The following is a 17,209-nucleotide window of genomic DNA, read 5'->3' on the forward strand; positions in this document are numbered from 1 at the left end:
GCAATACCTTGAAGTCTTCAATCTGCATCAAAAGTATTGGTTCTATCTGGTTGTAGCTAGAAAGATCTCTTAATAATTATATCAGCTTAAAGATAATGAGTGGGTTTGACTTTTCTGCTATGCTTGCACTTCTGGGACTCCTCATTCTTATTTTAAATATTAAAGTCTTTATGGCCAACTCATCTAAACATCAGTCTCCTCCAGGACCCAAACCTTGGCCAGTTATTGGAAATCTACACATTCTCAACCTGAAGAGGCCTTATCAAACTATGTTAGAGGTAAGACATAAATTCATAAATGATCATTCACTGTGTATGTGTGTGTTTCTAAGTCATTCTTAACCTAGGATGTTTATTAGCTTCATGTGCTAACTGAAGCTCATATATATGTTTTGGATTCAGATAGATAAATAGATAGATAGATAGATAGATAGATAGATAGATAGATAGATAGATAGATAGATAGATGATAGATAGATAGATAGATAGTACATTAGTTAGCTTAGCTAGCTAATATGGTTTATAACTTTTACCTCAAATGCTTCAATCCACAGTTTTTCATATATGACCTACTAAAAGCACCTGAGTTTTGATCATTGGCTTATAGACAAATTTCAAATTAACCACTCAAACTTGTATACATAAATAAGATAAACATCTATATTATGAATCCCATAGTTTAAATCTAGGTCTTTTATTAATTTGACAAATGAGTTTACCTTTTGTCCTTTGTGCCGTTGCCATCCAGGTTACAATCCTGGTGTAAGAACTAGACTAAATTTCTCCACTTTTTCAGTGAAAAATATTCTAGAGTTATTGTTTACTGGGATAGATAAGGTGAATATTTTGAGCTTATATTTGGCTATAATCTCTATGTTGTTTCTAGTAGAGTCAAGTTCCTAACTAATCATGGGGGAAAATAAAATGGCATTTGTATCTCCATTTTACAGATAAATATACTTCACAGAAAATACAAACAACTTAAAACAACTTTGTGGCTTCTTCTACATCTAAAATTCATAAGCCATGTCAATCCCTCATAAGAATAAGATCTTCGTTTAACAAATCTCTGTTTAATGCTATGGTCCTCAATGTTATTTCTACACTACTCCTGTCCTTTGTTTATGTATTAACTAGCTTACCCTCTTCACAATATTTTCTTTCTTTTTCTTTCTCATTTTCATAGATACACCATTGTTCTAAATTATTTCTGTCTACAAAAAGGAGGTTCCTATTCTTTTGTATGACCTGTGTCATTTTTTATTAAACTTATCCTTGAACTGATTATCTGACATGAGCTAATCTATCCTATATAAAGTAGTTCTCAATCAAGAAACTCTGTTCTCAAACTCTACTTTCTACTTCCAAAATATTAATCTTAGTTGTATTAATTTTAGAAATCATTGAATCACCCTTAAATTCCAAATTGTCATCTGTGTCTCTGCCAAAGCTCAGTTAGATGAAGATCACAGATTCTCAACAAGTGTGCCACTTATTGGGTGGCCCTTGCTAAGCAATACTACCTACTCTCTGATCTCATGAAAATACAATATTCTTTCCATCCAATAGTGATGGAAAGGATCACCACTTCATGCAAGGATATAAGAGTGCTGAGAATAAGTCAAGATGTCATATATGTTGGTTCCTGCCACTTTTCAATTATTAAAGAAAATGGAATTTCTTTTTCAGTAAAGAATGTTACCAGTAATGTAGAACTAACTTGGCCGTACTAATATCATAGCTCACACTAAAAAAGAGAATGTACATATATAATTGTATCCATGTGGTACCAAAAAAGTCTTCTGTCTCCTTAGACTTTTGGATGAGTATTTTGTTTTCAAACGAAAACATATAGGGAGAGACTATGGGTCCATTCTGTAATAGAAGATGACTCATACTCTCAAAGTCCAAATCAAATAGAGTACAGGGACCACAAACTGAAGGTCATCAAAGTGTCTGCAGGAGCTACATTGGCTGGAGAAATGACCCTGGGCAAGCAGTCTAGAAGTCATGAGCAACTTCCCTTTTTATTATACTGTGATGTTCTAGTTCTTTCTCCTTCACAGCTCTCCAAAAAATATGGCCCCATTTACAGCATTCAAATGGGACCAAGGAAGGTGGTGGTGCTTTCTGGCTATGAGACAGTGAAAGATGCCCTTGTTAATCATGGCAATCAGTTTGGTGAGCGTTCTCAAGTACCTATATTTGAAAGACTTTTTGATGGAAAAGGTAATGACCCCTGATTTTCATATATATCCTTTGGTTAAATTTATTTAATCAACTATGTTGTATTTATTTATTTCTATCTCTTTACTTTGATGGTTTTATATGATCTGGACTAGTCTTTCTCTTGGAAAATAATGCCTTAGTTTGCAATTGTTCATTTACACCTTAGTCACACCTAACTTGATATAAAAATAAAATAAACATTAAAAATTGTAACTAAAAATTTTCCCACCCCAAAAGTCCTTGCTGTTTGACAAGGAAAAGAAAACTTTGGGCTGGAGAGATGGCTCAGCAGTTAAGAGCATTGACTTCTCTTCCAAAGGTCCTGAGTTTGAATCCCAGCAGCCACATGGTGGCTCACAACCATCCGTAATGAGATCTGATTCCATCTTTTGGTGTGTCTGAAGACAGCTACAGTGTACTTAAATATAATAATAAATAAATCTTTAAAAATATCTTCCTATTGGATAATCATTAAAATAAAATAATGTACTTCACCATATACCACTTGTAAAACCAAGAGGAATGTCTTTTATATTCTGGAATCAATATGTTCACATTGCATGCATATTCTCAGGATTAAAATTTTAGTTATTACTCAAGATACTGTCTTTGCTAGTTGGACCCATATAAAGAAAAACAAACTCATCACACACTTATAACAAAAGCTAGTTTTGAGAATTAGAGTAAGCTTGCCCTCAAAGTTTGGCTCCTACCCTCCCATAAAAACTGAGAAGCAGCCGGGCGGTGGTGGCGCACGCCTTTAATCCCAGCACTTGGGAGGCAGAGGCAGGTGGATCTCCGAGTTCGAGGCCAGCCTGGTCTACAAAGTGAGTTCCAGGACAGCCAGGGCTATAGAGGGAAACCCTGTCTCGAAAAACCAAAAAAAAAAAAAAAAACTGAGAAGCAAGGATTTTACATCCCTGGTCATTTCTGACCTGTCTCCAAAACTTTGGAAAGACATTCTAACTAGATATCTAATGGATATCTAGAAAAAATGATGACTTGGTTTTCAGAAATATTTGTCACAAAAATAAAGGAAAGTATTTACCATGTTTTCTACAATAGATCCTTTAAGAAATTCAAGAAAGAGAGACTTCCTACACTTGGTGCCCGGTGGGCTTTGTTTTCTTTTCTGGCTTCCTGAGAAACAAGATTAAGTTTTGAAATATGCACGATAAATCCTCCATCATTTTTTATTATACCATAAACCCATTCCTTCTTTATTTTCGGGAGGGAACACAAAAGCTTTTGTTTATAATTTTTATTTATCGCTTAGCACTAAACTTAAAACTGTTGAAGGGAACTTAAACACACTCTTTTTCTCTCTAAGGAATTGCCTTTGCTCATGGCGAAACCTGGAAAACAATGAGGAGATTCAGCTTGACCACCTTAAGGAACTTTGGCATGGGCAAACGAATTATAGAAGACATAATTGTAGCGGAATGCCAGAATCTCATACAGAGCTTTGAATCTCACAAAGGTGTGTGCAACAAATAAAGCCATGTCACTTTTCCTGAAAAAGAAATGAACAAAAAAGTATATTTAGTCACTTAGTTTGACATAATTTAACCTTTAGAAAAATTTCAAAGATATATACATACCCAGTGCTGTCTACTCCAATACTGTCTATGTCTACTGTAAACATTTGTTTATATTTTCTCCTCCTCCTCTCCCTCCCCTTTCTCCCTCCCTCCCTCCCACCTTCCTCTCTCTTTCTCTTTCCTTTTCTTTCCCTCTCCCCCTCTCTCCTCCCTTTCCCTTGTTTTCCCTACATATATGAATCTATTAAGAATAATTTTAATATAAAATACATTTTGAACTTTTGAAAGTACTTTGAAAACACGCTGTCCTTGTATTCTACAAGTACAACAATGTTCTCATAACAGTAACCCAGTCTTCACATATTGAGAAATTAACTTTGACATGATGCATGGCATCTGGGGAGCTCACTGGCATCTTCAACCACATAAAAGAATTTAAAAACTGGCCCCGCATAGTAATTTTGAGAACAGATAAAAGGTGCTTTGGGATACAGAACAGAGAAGCTTTCCATCTGGAGAGAAGAAGGCTGCTACAGGTAGAGGAGGCAGCAAAGTGATACTCAGGAAGGGAGAACTCAGATAAAAAGGCTAGCTCAGTAATCAAAGCCTGTGAGCCACTACACCCAACCCAAGGCTCAGGTCTTCTTCGAGTGTATCTTTTATTCTTAATCTTTGGGATTTACCTGATCTTCCTTAGACTATAATGCTTTCATCTCGATGCAAGAGGGTGCTTTATTGCAAAGGAGATACTTAGCTTTTGTCCAGACAAGGGAAGTACACATTTGTAAAAGGTAGCACCATTTGCAGACTAGGGCACTTAAAAAGATGATTACCAACTACCAGCCATTAGAGGTGTACGAGTACATGCCAAGCCTGACACCAAATGTTACTTGGCAATGAGACATCTCCAGGTCCCTTTTCATGCCTTTTCCTTTTTTTTTTCTGATGTCTCCTCTCAAACGCAATCTTTGAAAACTGAAACTTCTCCTCTCTGAGGACACACTTTTGCTCAAAGCAAGCCAGGAACATCATTCTAACCTTCACTGACATTTCTGAGGTGGCTGCAAAGAAATTACATGATATCTGATCCCAAAACTCACATTTCTGAAGGAGCCTCGTGTTGTTCCTTAGAGGATGACAGGTGACACCAGGAATCTAAGCAGCCTCCCTGGGTTTCCGAAACGTCTATTGTGACTAGATCACACCCCTTGTGTCCATTCATGTTTTCACTTAACTCTCCATGGTTCATGGAAACAAAGTGTAAAATGGATAGTCTATTCTTTGTCTCTGTGCTTTCAATCTAAGGGTGCCTAAGTCATATGTAGTAATCAAACAAATGTGTTATTCTCTCATTAACTTATTTTTGGTCATAGTGATATCAGTGTAGTGTTTTGAATGAACATGGCCCCCATAGGCTCATATACTTGAATACTTGGTTGTCAGTTGGTGGAACTGTTTTGGAAGGAACAGTTGGAGAAAGTGTGTTACTGGGCGTAGGCTTTGAGATTTCTAAAGCCCACATCACTTCCTGTTAGTTATCTTTTTTTCCTATTTGTGGATAAGAATGTAAATTCTCACCAGGCACAATGGCACATACCTTTAATACCAGCACGTGAGAAGCAGAGGCAGGTGAAGAAGAAGGAAGAAGAAGAAAAGAATGCAAGCTCTAAGCTACTGCTCTACTATCATGACTGCCTCCTGTTGCCATTCTTGTCCCATAATGGTAATAGACTCTAACCCTCTGTAGCTGTAAGCCAAAGAGTTTATAAATTACTTTCTTTTATAATTGCTTTGTGCTTTCTTTTATAAATTACTTTGGTCATGGAGTTTTTACAGCAATAGAAATGCAACTAAGACTGCCAGTCATGATTTTTTAATTTCAACATCTAAGAGCCAGAGACACATGGATTTCTCTTAGTCTTAGGCCAGTCTGGCTATATAGCAAGTTCTGGGCTACCCAGGGCTACATAGTGAGATTATGCACAAAAATAAATAGATAAATAAATATGCCTGTTTGCAGGTGGTTTGCTAGTTAATGCCCAACATTATACAGCCCTCTTACAATGCATTCAGTATGATAATTTTTACAAATAAAAAAGAATGAAAAAACAATGTTTACCTACTGATGTGTACTTAATATTCTCTTAGTCCAGGTAAATTGTATATGTGTGTTGGGGATATGAACCTAGGGCCCATGTATACTGAAAAAAGGCTCTTGATCACTAAGCTACAGCTACAGTCTTCCCTTTACTTTTTATTTTGGAACTGGGTCCCACTAGGACCTAGTGACTAGGTTATTTAAGCTGGCCTAACAGCCCTAGGAAGCCTTGAACAGTAGATCTTCCTACCACAGTAACAGGGATACTCATCTGTGAAACCAGGTCTGATTTCACATTCTGTGCAGATTTCAGTAGTGCAGAAAACATCAAAATATAGTAGAATGCTATACTCCAAACTCAATGCAGTCTATGACAGTGAATGATATTTTCCCATATACTGTACATTAACAACCCTCTATATACACATTATACACTGAGGTACACCCACAAATGTTAGATGCCTCTGCCACATTATTATTTTCTTAGCCAAACTGAATGTTCACTTTTCTTTCACTTGTCCATTGAATAATTTTTTTTTTGTGGCCATCTGAGCATTTGAACCAAAATCTGGGTCAAAGTCAAAGCTATAAATGTCACATGTCCATGAAAGGCACAATCATAAATAATATTTCTACAAAACTCTTTACTGGGTAGACTGTCCCAATCCATCTAGAACTAGATTCATGCTGGGTTTGTGAAGATTCCTGATCTGCTTGATGAATTTCCTTATAGGAAAACCCTTTGAGATCAAAAAAGTACTGAATGCTTCTGTCGCTAATGTCATTGTGTCCGTGCTGTTTGGGAAGAGGTTTGACTACCAAGATCCCCAGTTCCTGAGACTCTTAACCTTAATTGGTGAAAACACGAAACTCGTTGGAAACTCTAGTATTGTGGTAACTGTTTCTTCTTTATTTGATTTGTTTTCCTTATTCAACTCCTCTATGGTTCAAGAGACTATGAAAAGGATGTCAGTGTGTTCTAAGTATAATGCTATGATAAACATTCTTGTTTAGCCTATCTGTTGGACCTTTCACCGTAAGGCACTGCAATAAATACTTTGATTCATGGATTGTGAGTCACACTGATGTGTAGCCATGTGCTGTTTACCTACATCAATAATCATTTATAGAGTATGAACTAAATGTCAATTAAAGAATTCATGGTAGAATTCAATTAGGAAAAAGGGTTTTAACAAGGAAAGAAAGACATAAAGAAAAAGTGCTAAACTAAACACTATCTCTATGTTTATGATGATCTATATACATGTTAATAATGGTTCAGCCATCTGATTATTTTATCATTGGAAACTGCATCTTATGGATACTAGAGAAATGAATAAACAGAAAAGAGCATTTGATATTCCTCCAAGGAATCCAAGTTCCTTTCTTAGGATCCACATGGTAGATCATAGCCAGCTGTAACCCCAATTCCATGGGATCAGATGAACTTTTCTGAGCTTTGTAGGCATCAGATATGCAAATGGTACACAGATATTCATGCAAAAAACATCCACACTTTAAAAAAAGAAAAATAGCTTTCATCTTCCAGATCCAAGAAAAATAGAAGCTTATAAAATTTTGAATAGTACCAATATAGTTAGCTATATCATTTCACTTTTGGAATGATTTAAGCTTTTTCTATGAATGCAGGTAACCTGTTAATATAGGTGCTTAGAATAGGCACAGGCAACTATCTCATACAACCAGATGATCTTTTTGTTCATTATGTCATCTGGGGCTAAAACTGAAGGTGTTATTTTGTGATTTTTTTCGATAATAATGTATCACTTGCATTGTCCCAACTATTTTGTGCCTATATTTAAAGTACTTTCTTTTTATATTCTTTTAGCTTTTTAATATGTTTCCTATTCTGGGATTTCTTCTAAGAAGCTACAAGAAGGTATTGAAGAACAGAGATGAATTATTTTCCTTCATAAGGATAACCTTTCTAGAACATCGTCATAATCTTGACAAAAATGATCCAAGAAGTCTCATCGATGCATTTCTAGTCAGACAGCAGGAGGTAATGGTGTTTTCCTAGGAGGATTCTTTAGCTAATGTTTACCATTTAACTAACTGCTTGTAGAGGCTAAACATCCCTTCAAAGAAGAAAGTTGACAGAATCCAGATTGATAGTGAGTACGTTATAGACTCTGAAGATGCTGTTTATTATAGCTTGAATGCAACTTCCACATTATTCTCTGGGGGAATAAAGAGAAATAGTGTGGGGAATAGTTTAATAATGCAACTGAAAACTAACTTTGAAGCTTCCTAGACAGAAACAACCTTTGTTATTTTCAGAATTATTTACCACCATTAACATCTGGGATGTACCTGAATCCTCAAATTCTGAATGACAGATGCATAATAAGTGGAAATTCCTCTAAGTTGAAGAATGCAATACCTGCTGTTTTTAATTCATGGTAATCTTTTTTATGATTTACCCATGATGAAATTATCCCATGACTAGTGATGTATTTTACCGTTTTAGGAAAACAATACATCTGCTGACTACTTCAATGAAGAAAATTTGTTAGTCCTTGTTAGTAACCTATTTACAGCAGGAACCGAGACCACAGCCTCCACACTGCGCTGGGGAATTATCCTCATGATGCGATACCCTGAAGTCCAGAGTAAGTCTCTAAAATTCAAAGCATTCCCCAAATGAATGAAAAGAAACATATCTCAGAATCAAAAATGCAGAACTCTACAGTCACATTGGATATGTATAAATTCCAGCCTTGGCAATAGCTTGTGTGGTTAGTTATCTTTTAGAATAAGAGAAAGAGCTTCAGTGTTGGAGTGATGGCCAAGTGATTAAGTGTGCATACTGCTCTTATAAAGGGTCAGACGTTAGGTCTCAGTTTTCACTTTAGACAGATTGCAACTGCCTCTAAGTCGAGCTCCAAGGGCACTTTCTTCTGGACTCCATGGACACCTGAACTCACATTCATATACCCACAAATAGACATATATGCATGTGCGCACACACACACATATACATGTACATACACACAACAAAAAATCAAATAGATCTTTCAAAAAGTATTTTTCAGAAGAAAATAGAATTTGTTCTTTAAGTATCCTGGGATGGTCTGAAATTGTTCCCAGAGCAAGCATAAAACAGAAGGAGGGTAATGGGGTCTCATGCTTTAATCCCAGTACTTGGGAGGCAGAGGCAAGGAGAACTTTGTAAGTTTGAGACCAGCCTGGTCTATAGAGTGAGGTCTAGGACAGCCAGGGAAAAATCATATCCTGAACTCTCATTCTCTGTCCCCGCCCAAAAAAAAAAAAAAAACAAGTAAGAAGGATGAAGGTAAAAGCACCCAAATTAAGAGAGAGCATTTGGGTCTGGGTTTGAGTGTATGTGTAAAGAAAACATGTAAAATCACTTGAATTCATGTCCAGGTTGGATACTAAACTCTTAATTGCATTGTATCCAGAAAAGGTCCATGATGAAATCATCAAAGTTGTGGGCTCTGCTCAACCTCGAATTGAGCACCGAACTCAAATGCCCTACACAGATGCTGTAATTCACGAAATACAGAGAGTTGCTAACATCCTGCCCACAAGCCTACCCCATGAGACAACCACAGATGTTGTATTTAAAAACTACTATATTCCAAAGGTAAGGGCTTAAGCAGGAGAAATGAGAGAGTATGTTCCCAATGTTCACAATCATAGAAGCACTGAGAATGAAGTTCCATGACAGTCTAGGCTTATCTTCCTCCTTCCAACTCTAGTCACTCTCATTTCTGTTTATTATCTCTCTCCTTCCTCCCTCCCCATCAGTCAAAACAAGATAACTATGTGTGTTTGTGTTTGTGTGTGTTCACGGATGTCTGTGCCCTTGTGTGTGTGTGTGTATGTGCCACTGATGATTATCCTCTAACACTTTCTAAGATAGAAATTATAACAATTTCTAAGATAATTATAACATAAACATTCAATTTATGTTATAATTGAGAAAAAGATGAGATTCAGAGAATTTAAGCCTTTTTGGAAATGAAAGGTTACTCTCTGAAGGAACTAAGATTTCCAGTAAGCTGTGTCACACTAGCCCTGTGATTTTCCAAGACAGGCTCTTTCCATCAGTGCCTCCATGCTTCAATCCCATCATCCCATATAATCATGTATACCTATTCCCATTCATCTTTATGCCAACCTTTGAGTTCCTTTGGTAAATTGAAGAAATGCATGTATGTCTTCCTAAAACTAGATTGAAGACAAGAGTGAGCAGAAGTTTGTGATATGCACATGGCATCCATTCTTTCCCTCATTATCTAGTCTGACTGCTGCTAGTGTGCTCAGGTGTGCGTAGGCATGAGGCTGCTATTGAATCCTACTCTGAGAATCCTACTCTTTGAACCAGACTGTGCTCATCTTTGAAGCATCTCTTCTCAGCCTAGGAATACTATTAAGCAGAGTTAATCAGATTAAGAGTGAAGCAGAAAAACAAATGCAAGCAATCTTCATGATATCATAATAAAGTATACAAAGCAGCTAACTTGTAAAAAGCAACAGTCATTTGACTTAGAGTTTTGCCATTTCAAGTCCAAGATTAGGCAAAACAGCCCCATCTAAATTGAACTGATGGGGATAGTAGGTGCCACTGAGTGTATGGAGAGTCCAGTGGCCAGGGAAAGACTGACAGACTAGATTCCCACAATTTCCTTGAAGAGAACACAGCCACTGGTATAAGGATAAAGCACCCCATGGTCCTCATCCCCTAAAGATTCTAGAATACCCTCTGAAACAAGCCATGAACATAGGACCTTTGGAAGACTCTTCCCACCTTCAACCCATAGCAACAGTGAAAATAGAAAAACAGTATTAAATGTTATCTACAAGGAATAGTAAAGTGGTAGGGTTTTATATTTAGCTACCTACTGTGATGCAATCCACATAAAACACTGTTGTTGAAAGGTTTTTGCAGGGGTGGGAGGGGTCTAAATAATGTGCTATGCAACTAGAAGGTAGGCTCAGTCTTGGCACATCTCAACAGCTCTTCAGTGAAGGTGAAGAATAGAAATATAATCCAGTTAAGTATATATGTAGATGATAGATAGGTGGGTAGATAGACCATCCATATTTTAAAACAAATTCTTTCACTCAACTGACTACTTGAGTAAAACATAATTCATGAAGACTTCATTTGATAAAATAGTTAACCAGAATATTATATCCCAAAGCTATAAAGATATAGCTATCAAGAGAAAGTAGTGAATGTTTTTGTTGATCTATTAATTTATTTCCTGATGGCTAAACTTCCATATTGTGTATACAAGGCAAGCATTCCTACGTCTAAGCTATAGCTCCTGCTCAGAGTTCTGCTTTTAATCATTATTTGACTTTGTTTTGTTTGCTTTCATCCTCATAATTTCTTTTTCTATACAATTGAAGTCACTCCATTTATAGAAAGATGTTTTACAGTACATGGCCTGATATGAAAGCAGAGTTTATTTCTTAGAATCTGCCTATATGATCTTTCTTGACTTAACTTCCACTGTCACAGAACTTGGGGATATAAGAGCAAACTTTCAGTGAGCTGTTGAACCTTCCAGAAATTCTGGCAGATTTTTTCATTTGTATCCTTTCATCTACAACCTACAACCCCAGTAAGGACCACTTAATTTCCCCCATACAGATTTAGAAAAGAATTTATCAAAATTTAACAAGCTCACTGTGGTGGCTCATACTGTTAAGTCCAGCACACAAGAGGCTGAGCATCATAAGTCTGAAGCTGGCCTGGACTACATAGTGAGTTCAAAACCATCCTAGGTCACATAGGGAAATCTGTGAAATCCACCAATACACACTAAAGGCTCATTCAGAGGACCTGCTTTTTTGACTAAAATGAACATCCATTAGTCAACATAAAGCTTTCCCTGACTACTTCATTTTCTTGCAGAATATTCGTAGCTGAAAATTTACCAACCGTGGTTATAATGCACCATTGGAGAAGGACCTCTTAGGAAAATAATTAACTTAGTCCTTTCCATTTAACCACATTTTTTATTTTTAGGGCACAGAGGTCATCCCCCTGTTGACATCAGTACTTCGGGATCAAACGCAGTGGGAAACACCAGATGCTTTTAACCCTGCTCATTTCCTCAGCCCCAAGGGGAGGTTTGTCAAGAAAGAAGCTTTCATGCCCTTTTCAGTGGGTAAGGTGCATTACTGGACGTGGGTAAGGTGCATTACTGGACGTGGGTAAGGTGCATTACTGGATGTGGGTAAGGTGCATTACTGGACACAGCTTGGTTATAGAGTAAGAGAGCTGTCACCTCAAGCTTATGTTAGCTATTGTGCTCTTTACTATAAACAATTACCTCCACGTTTGCTCTTGCATGGTGATCAATATTACATCTAAGTCTGGCTGGTTTTGCACACATTGTGAAACCTCTTTGGCTCTTTAAATAAGTGGCTATATAGTTCATAATGAGGATAAGTAACTTGTTTGAGGATTTTACTAATTTTTTTGTGGAAATCAAAATTGTCATTGTGAGACTGGAGAAATAGATGAGCAATTATAAGTGATTTTTGCAAAAGACCTGAGTTTGGTTCTTAGCACCCACTTTTGGTTAATGACAACTGCTTGTAACTCCAGCTTCAAGAGTCCTTGGTGCTTCTGGATTCTGCCAGATCCTGCACTTATGTGCACACACCTATATACAGATATATAAATAATTAAAAAATAAATCTAAAAAAGAAATTTATTGTAGTCCTCAAAGAAAGCTAGGAGTAATTTGGCTTAGTTAGGGTTTCTATTCCTGCACAAAACATCATGACCAAGGAGCAAGTTAGGGAGGAAAGGGTTTATTCAGCTTAAATTTCCACATTGCTGTTCATCATTAAAGGAAATCAGGACTGGAACTCAAGCAGGTCTGGAAGCAGGAGCTGATGCATAGGCCACGGAGAAATGTTCCTTACTGGCTTGCTTCCCCTGGCTTGCTCAGCTTGCTCTCTTATAGAACCCAAGACTTCCAGCCCAGGGATGGCACCACCCACAAGCGACCCTGCCCCCTTGATCACCAACCTAGAAAATGCCTCACAGCTGGATCTCTTGGAGGCACTTCCCCAATTGAAGCTCCTTTCTCTGTGATAACTCCAGCTTGTGTCAAGTTGACACACAAAACCAGCCAGTACAAGTATCAATACTAGTTTTCTTGTTTATGTGTTTGTTGATATTGTTTTGAAACAACATTTCTCTACATAGCCTTGGCCATCCTGGAACACACTAAGTAGACCAGAGAAGCATCTAACTCAGAGAGATCAATCTGTCTCTGCCTCTGGAGAACTGTGATTAAAGGCATGCTCCACAATACCCAGCCCAGTACTATTTTTCAGTCATAGACAAACAAGTAAAATTTGAAGTGTAAGAAAATATATTAAATGTAGAGCAGATTTATGTGTCCTTTATAAGTGGTAGCTATAACTTCTCCACCCTTTTATACCTCCATTTGTGTGGAAAGCATCCTTTCCTTCTGTTTCCATTTACATGTAGCAACACACTTTTAGAAGTCTTGTTCTTTGAACAACTTTCATGATCTGAATGTCTTTGATTGTCTCTCGAGATCATTCTCAGATTTACATATACAATAATATTCTTTTGCTAAGGTTATAACCTATACTAATACATGTTTTATTTTGTTGAGTTGTTCAGTATTTACTGTGAAACTCAATGAAGTTTAAATAGAAGGTTATAATTAACGTCCCAAGTTACTTTATTTATAAGTCTATTAAACACCATTTAATTATGTCCTTATTTCTTGGGAGATGGAAATATCTAACCCCAAACCTATATTAGATTTTCCTTCCATTGACTACTCCATGGCTTGTGACACTGTATTATAATTACCTGTTTACTTGTTGGTCACCTGTTAGATGACCTATTACTTTGCAAGCCCATGAGAACAATAGATGTTTCAAGGTCAAGCACAATAATACCTGTACCTTGTTGGCCTTAAACCTATTGTGGACTAAGTGGTTAGCTATTTTATGAATGTTTCCAGGCAGAGAGGAAATATCCATGACCTTTCATCCCATAAAAATCTTGCCTAATTCCTGGCCCTATAAAGAGATAAGCAGTTATATGTACAATTATTCTATTCCATGTGAGTATCAAATAAACCAAAAAGGTTAATATGAGATCATTTCCTTCTGTTGTAAAATAGAAGTCTTCTGCATTTGAGTACACCTGTGATTTATGTTCCAAGAGGTAAATCAGAGATCTAGAACAGTATGAACTACAAAAATTACTGGTCATAACATAAGCAGTATGTTAAAGCTCTCCTCCTGGGAACAATGTAAATAGATATGGTATGTGTTCAGAAGGACTGAAGGCAGACTATACATTAAAACTCCTACATTTCATTCAAATATGTTGCCTTCAATCTGTAAAACTAATACAAAATCCATTATATTTAAGCTAAAAATAAAATTGTTCTTAACATAGGAAATACAGATAACTGCCAAGAGCCTATGGTTTTTAATAAACCTCTACCAAGAAAGTCCCTTTCTCAATTTTATTGCATTTTTTCAGATATTTCCCCAAATAATTTACATTTCAGAATTGTGTCCATTGAGTCTAACTTAGCAAGATGCTTCTGCAACTTAACCGCATTTTCAAGATCACTGCAACCTAGTTCCTGCTCCTTTCTCTGGTATCTGATCCAAGATCATCTACCTCATGCTCTATGTATAGTGGGAGTCAAATCTCATCCAGTCAATGGCACAAGGACTTCATTGTCGCCCTCCCTCACCTTCACCTAACACATTTCTCATCCTTTCTGTTAAAGTTTAGCTATAAAGCTCTCATTCTTCCCTGGCATATCAGGTATCTTTCCACAGGTCAACTCATAGATTATGACACTGTATTATAATTGCCTGCTTATCTGTAGGTCATCTGTTACATAGTAAATCTTATCAGAACAATAGCAGATTCTGCAGCAAGTTCAGTAGCTACTCTGTTGACATTAAACATGTTTATGGACTGAATGGTTAGCTTTTACTTAGCAGACACATCATGTACTTTTACCTCGTGATCTTGTAATGCACATGACTGTCAAAAAAATACTTTCAAGTTAAAATATTGCTCATGGGTTTTGGTTGTTTTTGTTTGTTTTGTTTTGTTTTATTTTCCTGTTGCTGTGATAAACACAATGACCAAAAAAAAAAAATCAACTTGGAGGAAAAAAAGCTTATACTTCCAGGTCACATTGCATTTCTGAGGAGAATGCAATGGTAAGAAGTTAAGGCAGGAGCCTGGAACCAGAGAAGCCTTAAAGGAACTCTACTTCCAGGCTCTATCTCTGGCTCATGCTCAGCCAGACTTCTTAGGCTGCCATAGCCACCTGCCTAGGGAAGATGTCACCCACAGTGAGCTGGGCGTTTCTATATCGATCATCAAGACAATCTTTCAGAAACATGACTACATGCCAACCTGATCTGGGCAATACCTCAATTGAGGTTGCTTCTTCCAAAGTGACTTTAGATTGTGTCATTTAAAATAAAGATGGGAACAATTTATTATGTTTAATTACTTCTCTTCATCATTAAAGCTACCATTTGTATCATTTTCTTAGATTTATTTCAAGGTCTTACTTGGAAACAAAAGCAATAAGGCTCAGAAGAGATTGATGACTGATCCATTCTTCCAAAGTGTGCTCTGATCTTGTCCAGTGTTGTTGGACTTCTTGTGCTGATGTCTTATAACCACCGATATTTTCTGTGTCTCCAGGTCGTCGCATGTGTGCTGGTGAGGCACTGGCAAAAATGGAGCTTTTCCTTTTCTTTGCCAGTCTTATGCAGAAGTTTACCTTCCAACCACCCCCTGGAGTCTCCCATCTGGACCTGGATCTAACTCCAGACATTGGTTTTATCATTCAACCACAGCCTCATAACATATGTGCTCTGCTCCGAGCATCAGCTCTTTGAGTTTAGTGCAGTCCCAGTACTTGGTCTGATCTTGGTACAAAAGCTTACCTTTCCTTTATCTCTACAGCTATGGTTTTTCAGCAAAATTATGCAGAATTATTATGGCAGTTAGTCTCCTTCTCGCAGAGGGATTCTTTCCAGAATAAGTTTCTCTGCTAGCTGCTGTAGAAGAAGCTCCCTACTGCTATTGCCAAAGACAACAAATGAACAGATAATTTCACACACACACACACACACACACACACACACACACACACACCCAAACATGGTATTCTAAAGCATAAGACACCTAAGGATCACAAATTAAGAGTTGTAATTGTTGTTTATGTGCAGGGAGATGGTGTAAAATCTATGAATATCAACACAAACGCAGTAAGGAAAACTCAGCTCTTAATAATGAACACACTAAACTTAAGGTGCTGCTTTCATTCTGAGGACAAACAAGCAGTGCTTAATAACAGAAAATTGGTTGTGAGTACAGGCAGTTTGCTGAGATCAGAAAGAATTAATTTGGGTCCTACTAGAGTGGTAGGTGGTGGGCTGTAAAGGCACTTAGCATATAAGCCTGGCACTAGAGGTTTGAATCCTAGACCTCATGTAAAGATAGAGAGAAAACTAATTCTGCAAGAGTTGTTCTGTGACCCACACATGCATACTATGGCATATAAACCTACACCCACACTTCATGTACATATACTGGTTCTCTGTCTGTCTGTCTGTCTCCCTCTCTCTGTCTCTCTGTCTCTGTCTCTCTGTCTCTGTCTGTCTCTGTCTCTCTGTCTCTGTCTGTCTCTCTGTCTCTGTCTCTCTCTCTACCTCTCTCTCTCTCTCTCTCTCTCTCTCTCTCTCTTTCTCACACACACACACACACACACACACACACTAGTATTATTGCTAATGATACTACATGTTTTGAAAAGTAAAGTGTTCACCTGTGCTCCTGTCATTTCCAGAATGTGCAGAGTCTCCCTGTGGTTAGTGTTCTAAAGACTCGGTGAAGTCAAATTCAAAGGGACCCTGGCAGCCAAACAAAGAAAACCCATTTTGTTCCCCTGACACAAAAACATCTCCAGCTTTGATGAAGTCAATGTACCCTGCCACTCTCAATATACATGCTTCTTCTATGCTCATATCTGATTCATAGCTAAGTAAGAATTTCACTAGACAAAGAAGACGTTATTTAAGGATATTGTAATAGGCAAGAACTTGGTCAGAACCCAGCTCTACAGAAGCTCAGTGCAGAAAGACTCAGCAGTGGGGTGTGCCACGGAAAAGTACCTGAGGTTGGGAGGGAGTCTGGCTGATAAGCTGTGTCCAGCTCACTGAATCACTTCTGCATTTTCAAATATTTATATGGTAGGCTTTCTGCACTTGCTACTCAGTGCCCATTTGATATTTCTCTT

The 17,209-nt window shown here is 37.4% G+C and overlaps 1 protein-coding gene across 1 annotated transcript; it reads left to right on the plus strand.

Moving 5' to 3' along the window:
- The first annotated feature begins 95 nt into the window (after positions 1 to 95).
- On the plus strand, positions 96 to 16,049 carry LOC116074469 (cytochrome P450 2K6-like). The gene is made up of 9 exons (XM_031347038.1): positions 96 to 278; positions 2,066 to 2,228; positions 3,559 to 3,708; positions 6,601 to 6,761; positions 7,717 to 7,890; positions 8,359 to 8,500; positions 9,311 to 9,495; positions 11,893 to 12,034; positions 15,610 to 16,049. The coding sequence occupies exons 1-9, from the start codon at positions 96 to 98 to the stop codon at positions 15,804 to 15,806; spliced, it is 1,497 nt and encodes a 498-aa protein (XP_031202898.1). The 3' UTR covers positions 15,807 to 16,049.
- The last annotated feature ends 1,160 nt before the right edge of the window (positions 16,050 to 17,209 follow it).

This window comes from Mastomys coucha, unplaced genomic scaffold (assembly GCF_008632895.1).
Source record: "Mastomys coucha isolate ucsf_1 unplaced genomic scaffold, UCSF_Mcou_1 pScaffold3, whole genome shotgun sequence".
NCBI classification, from domain to species: Eukaryota; Metazoa; Chordata; class Mammalia; order Rodentia; family Muridae; genus Mastomys; species Mastomys coucha.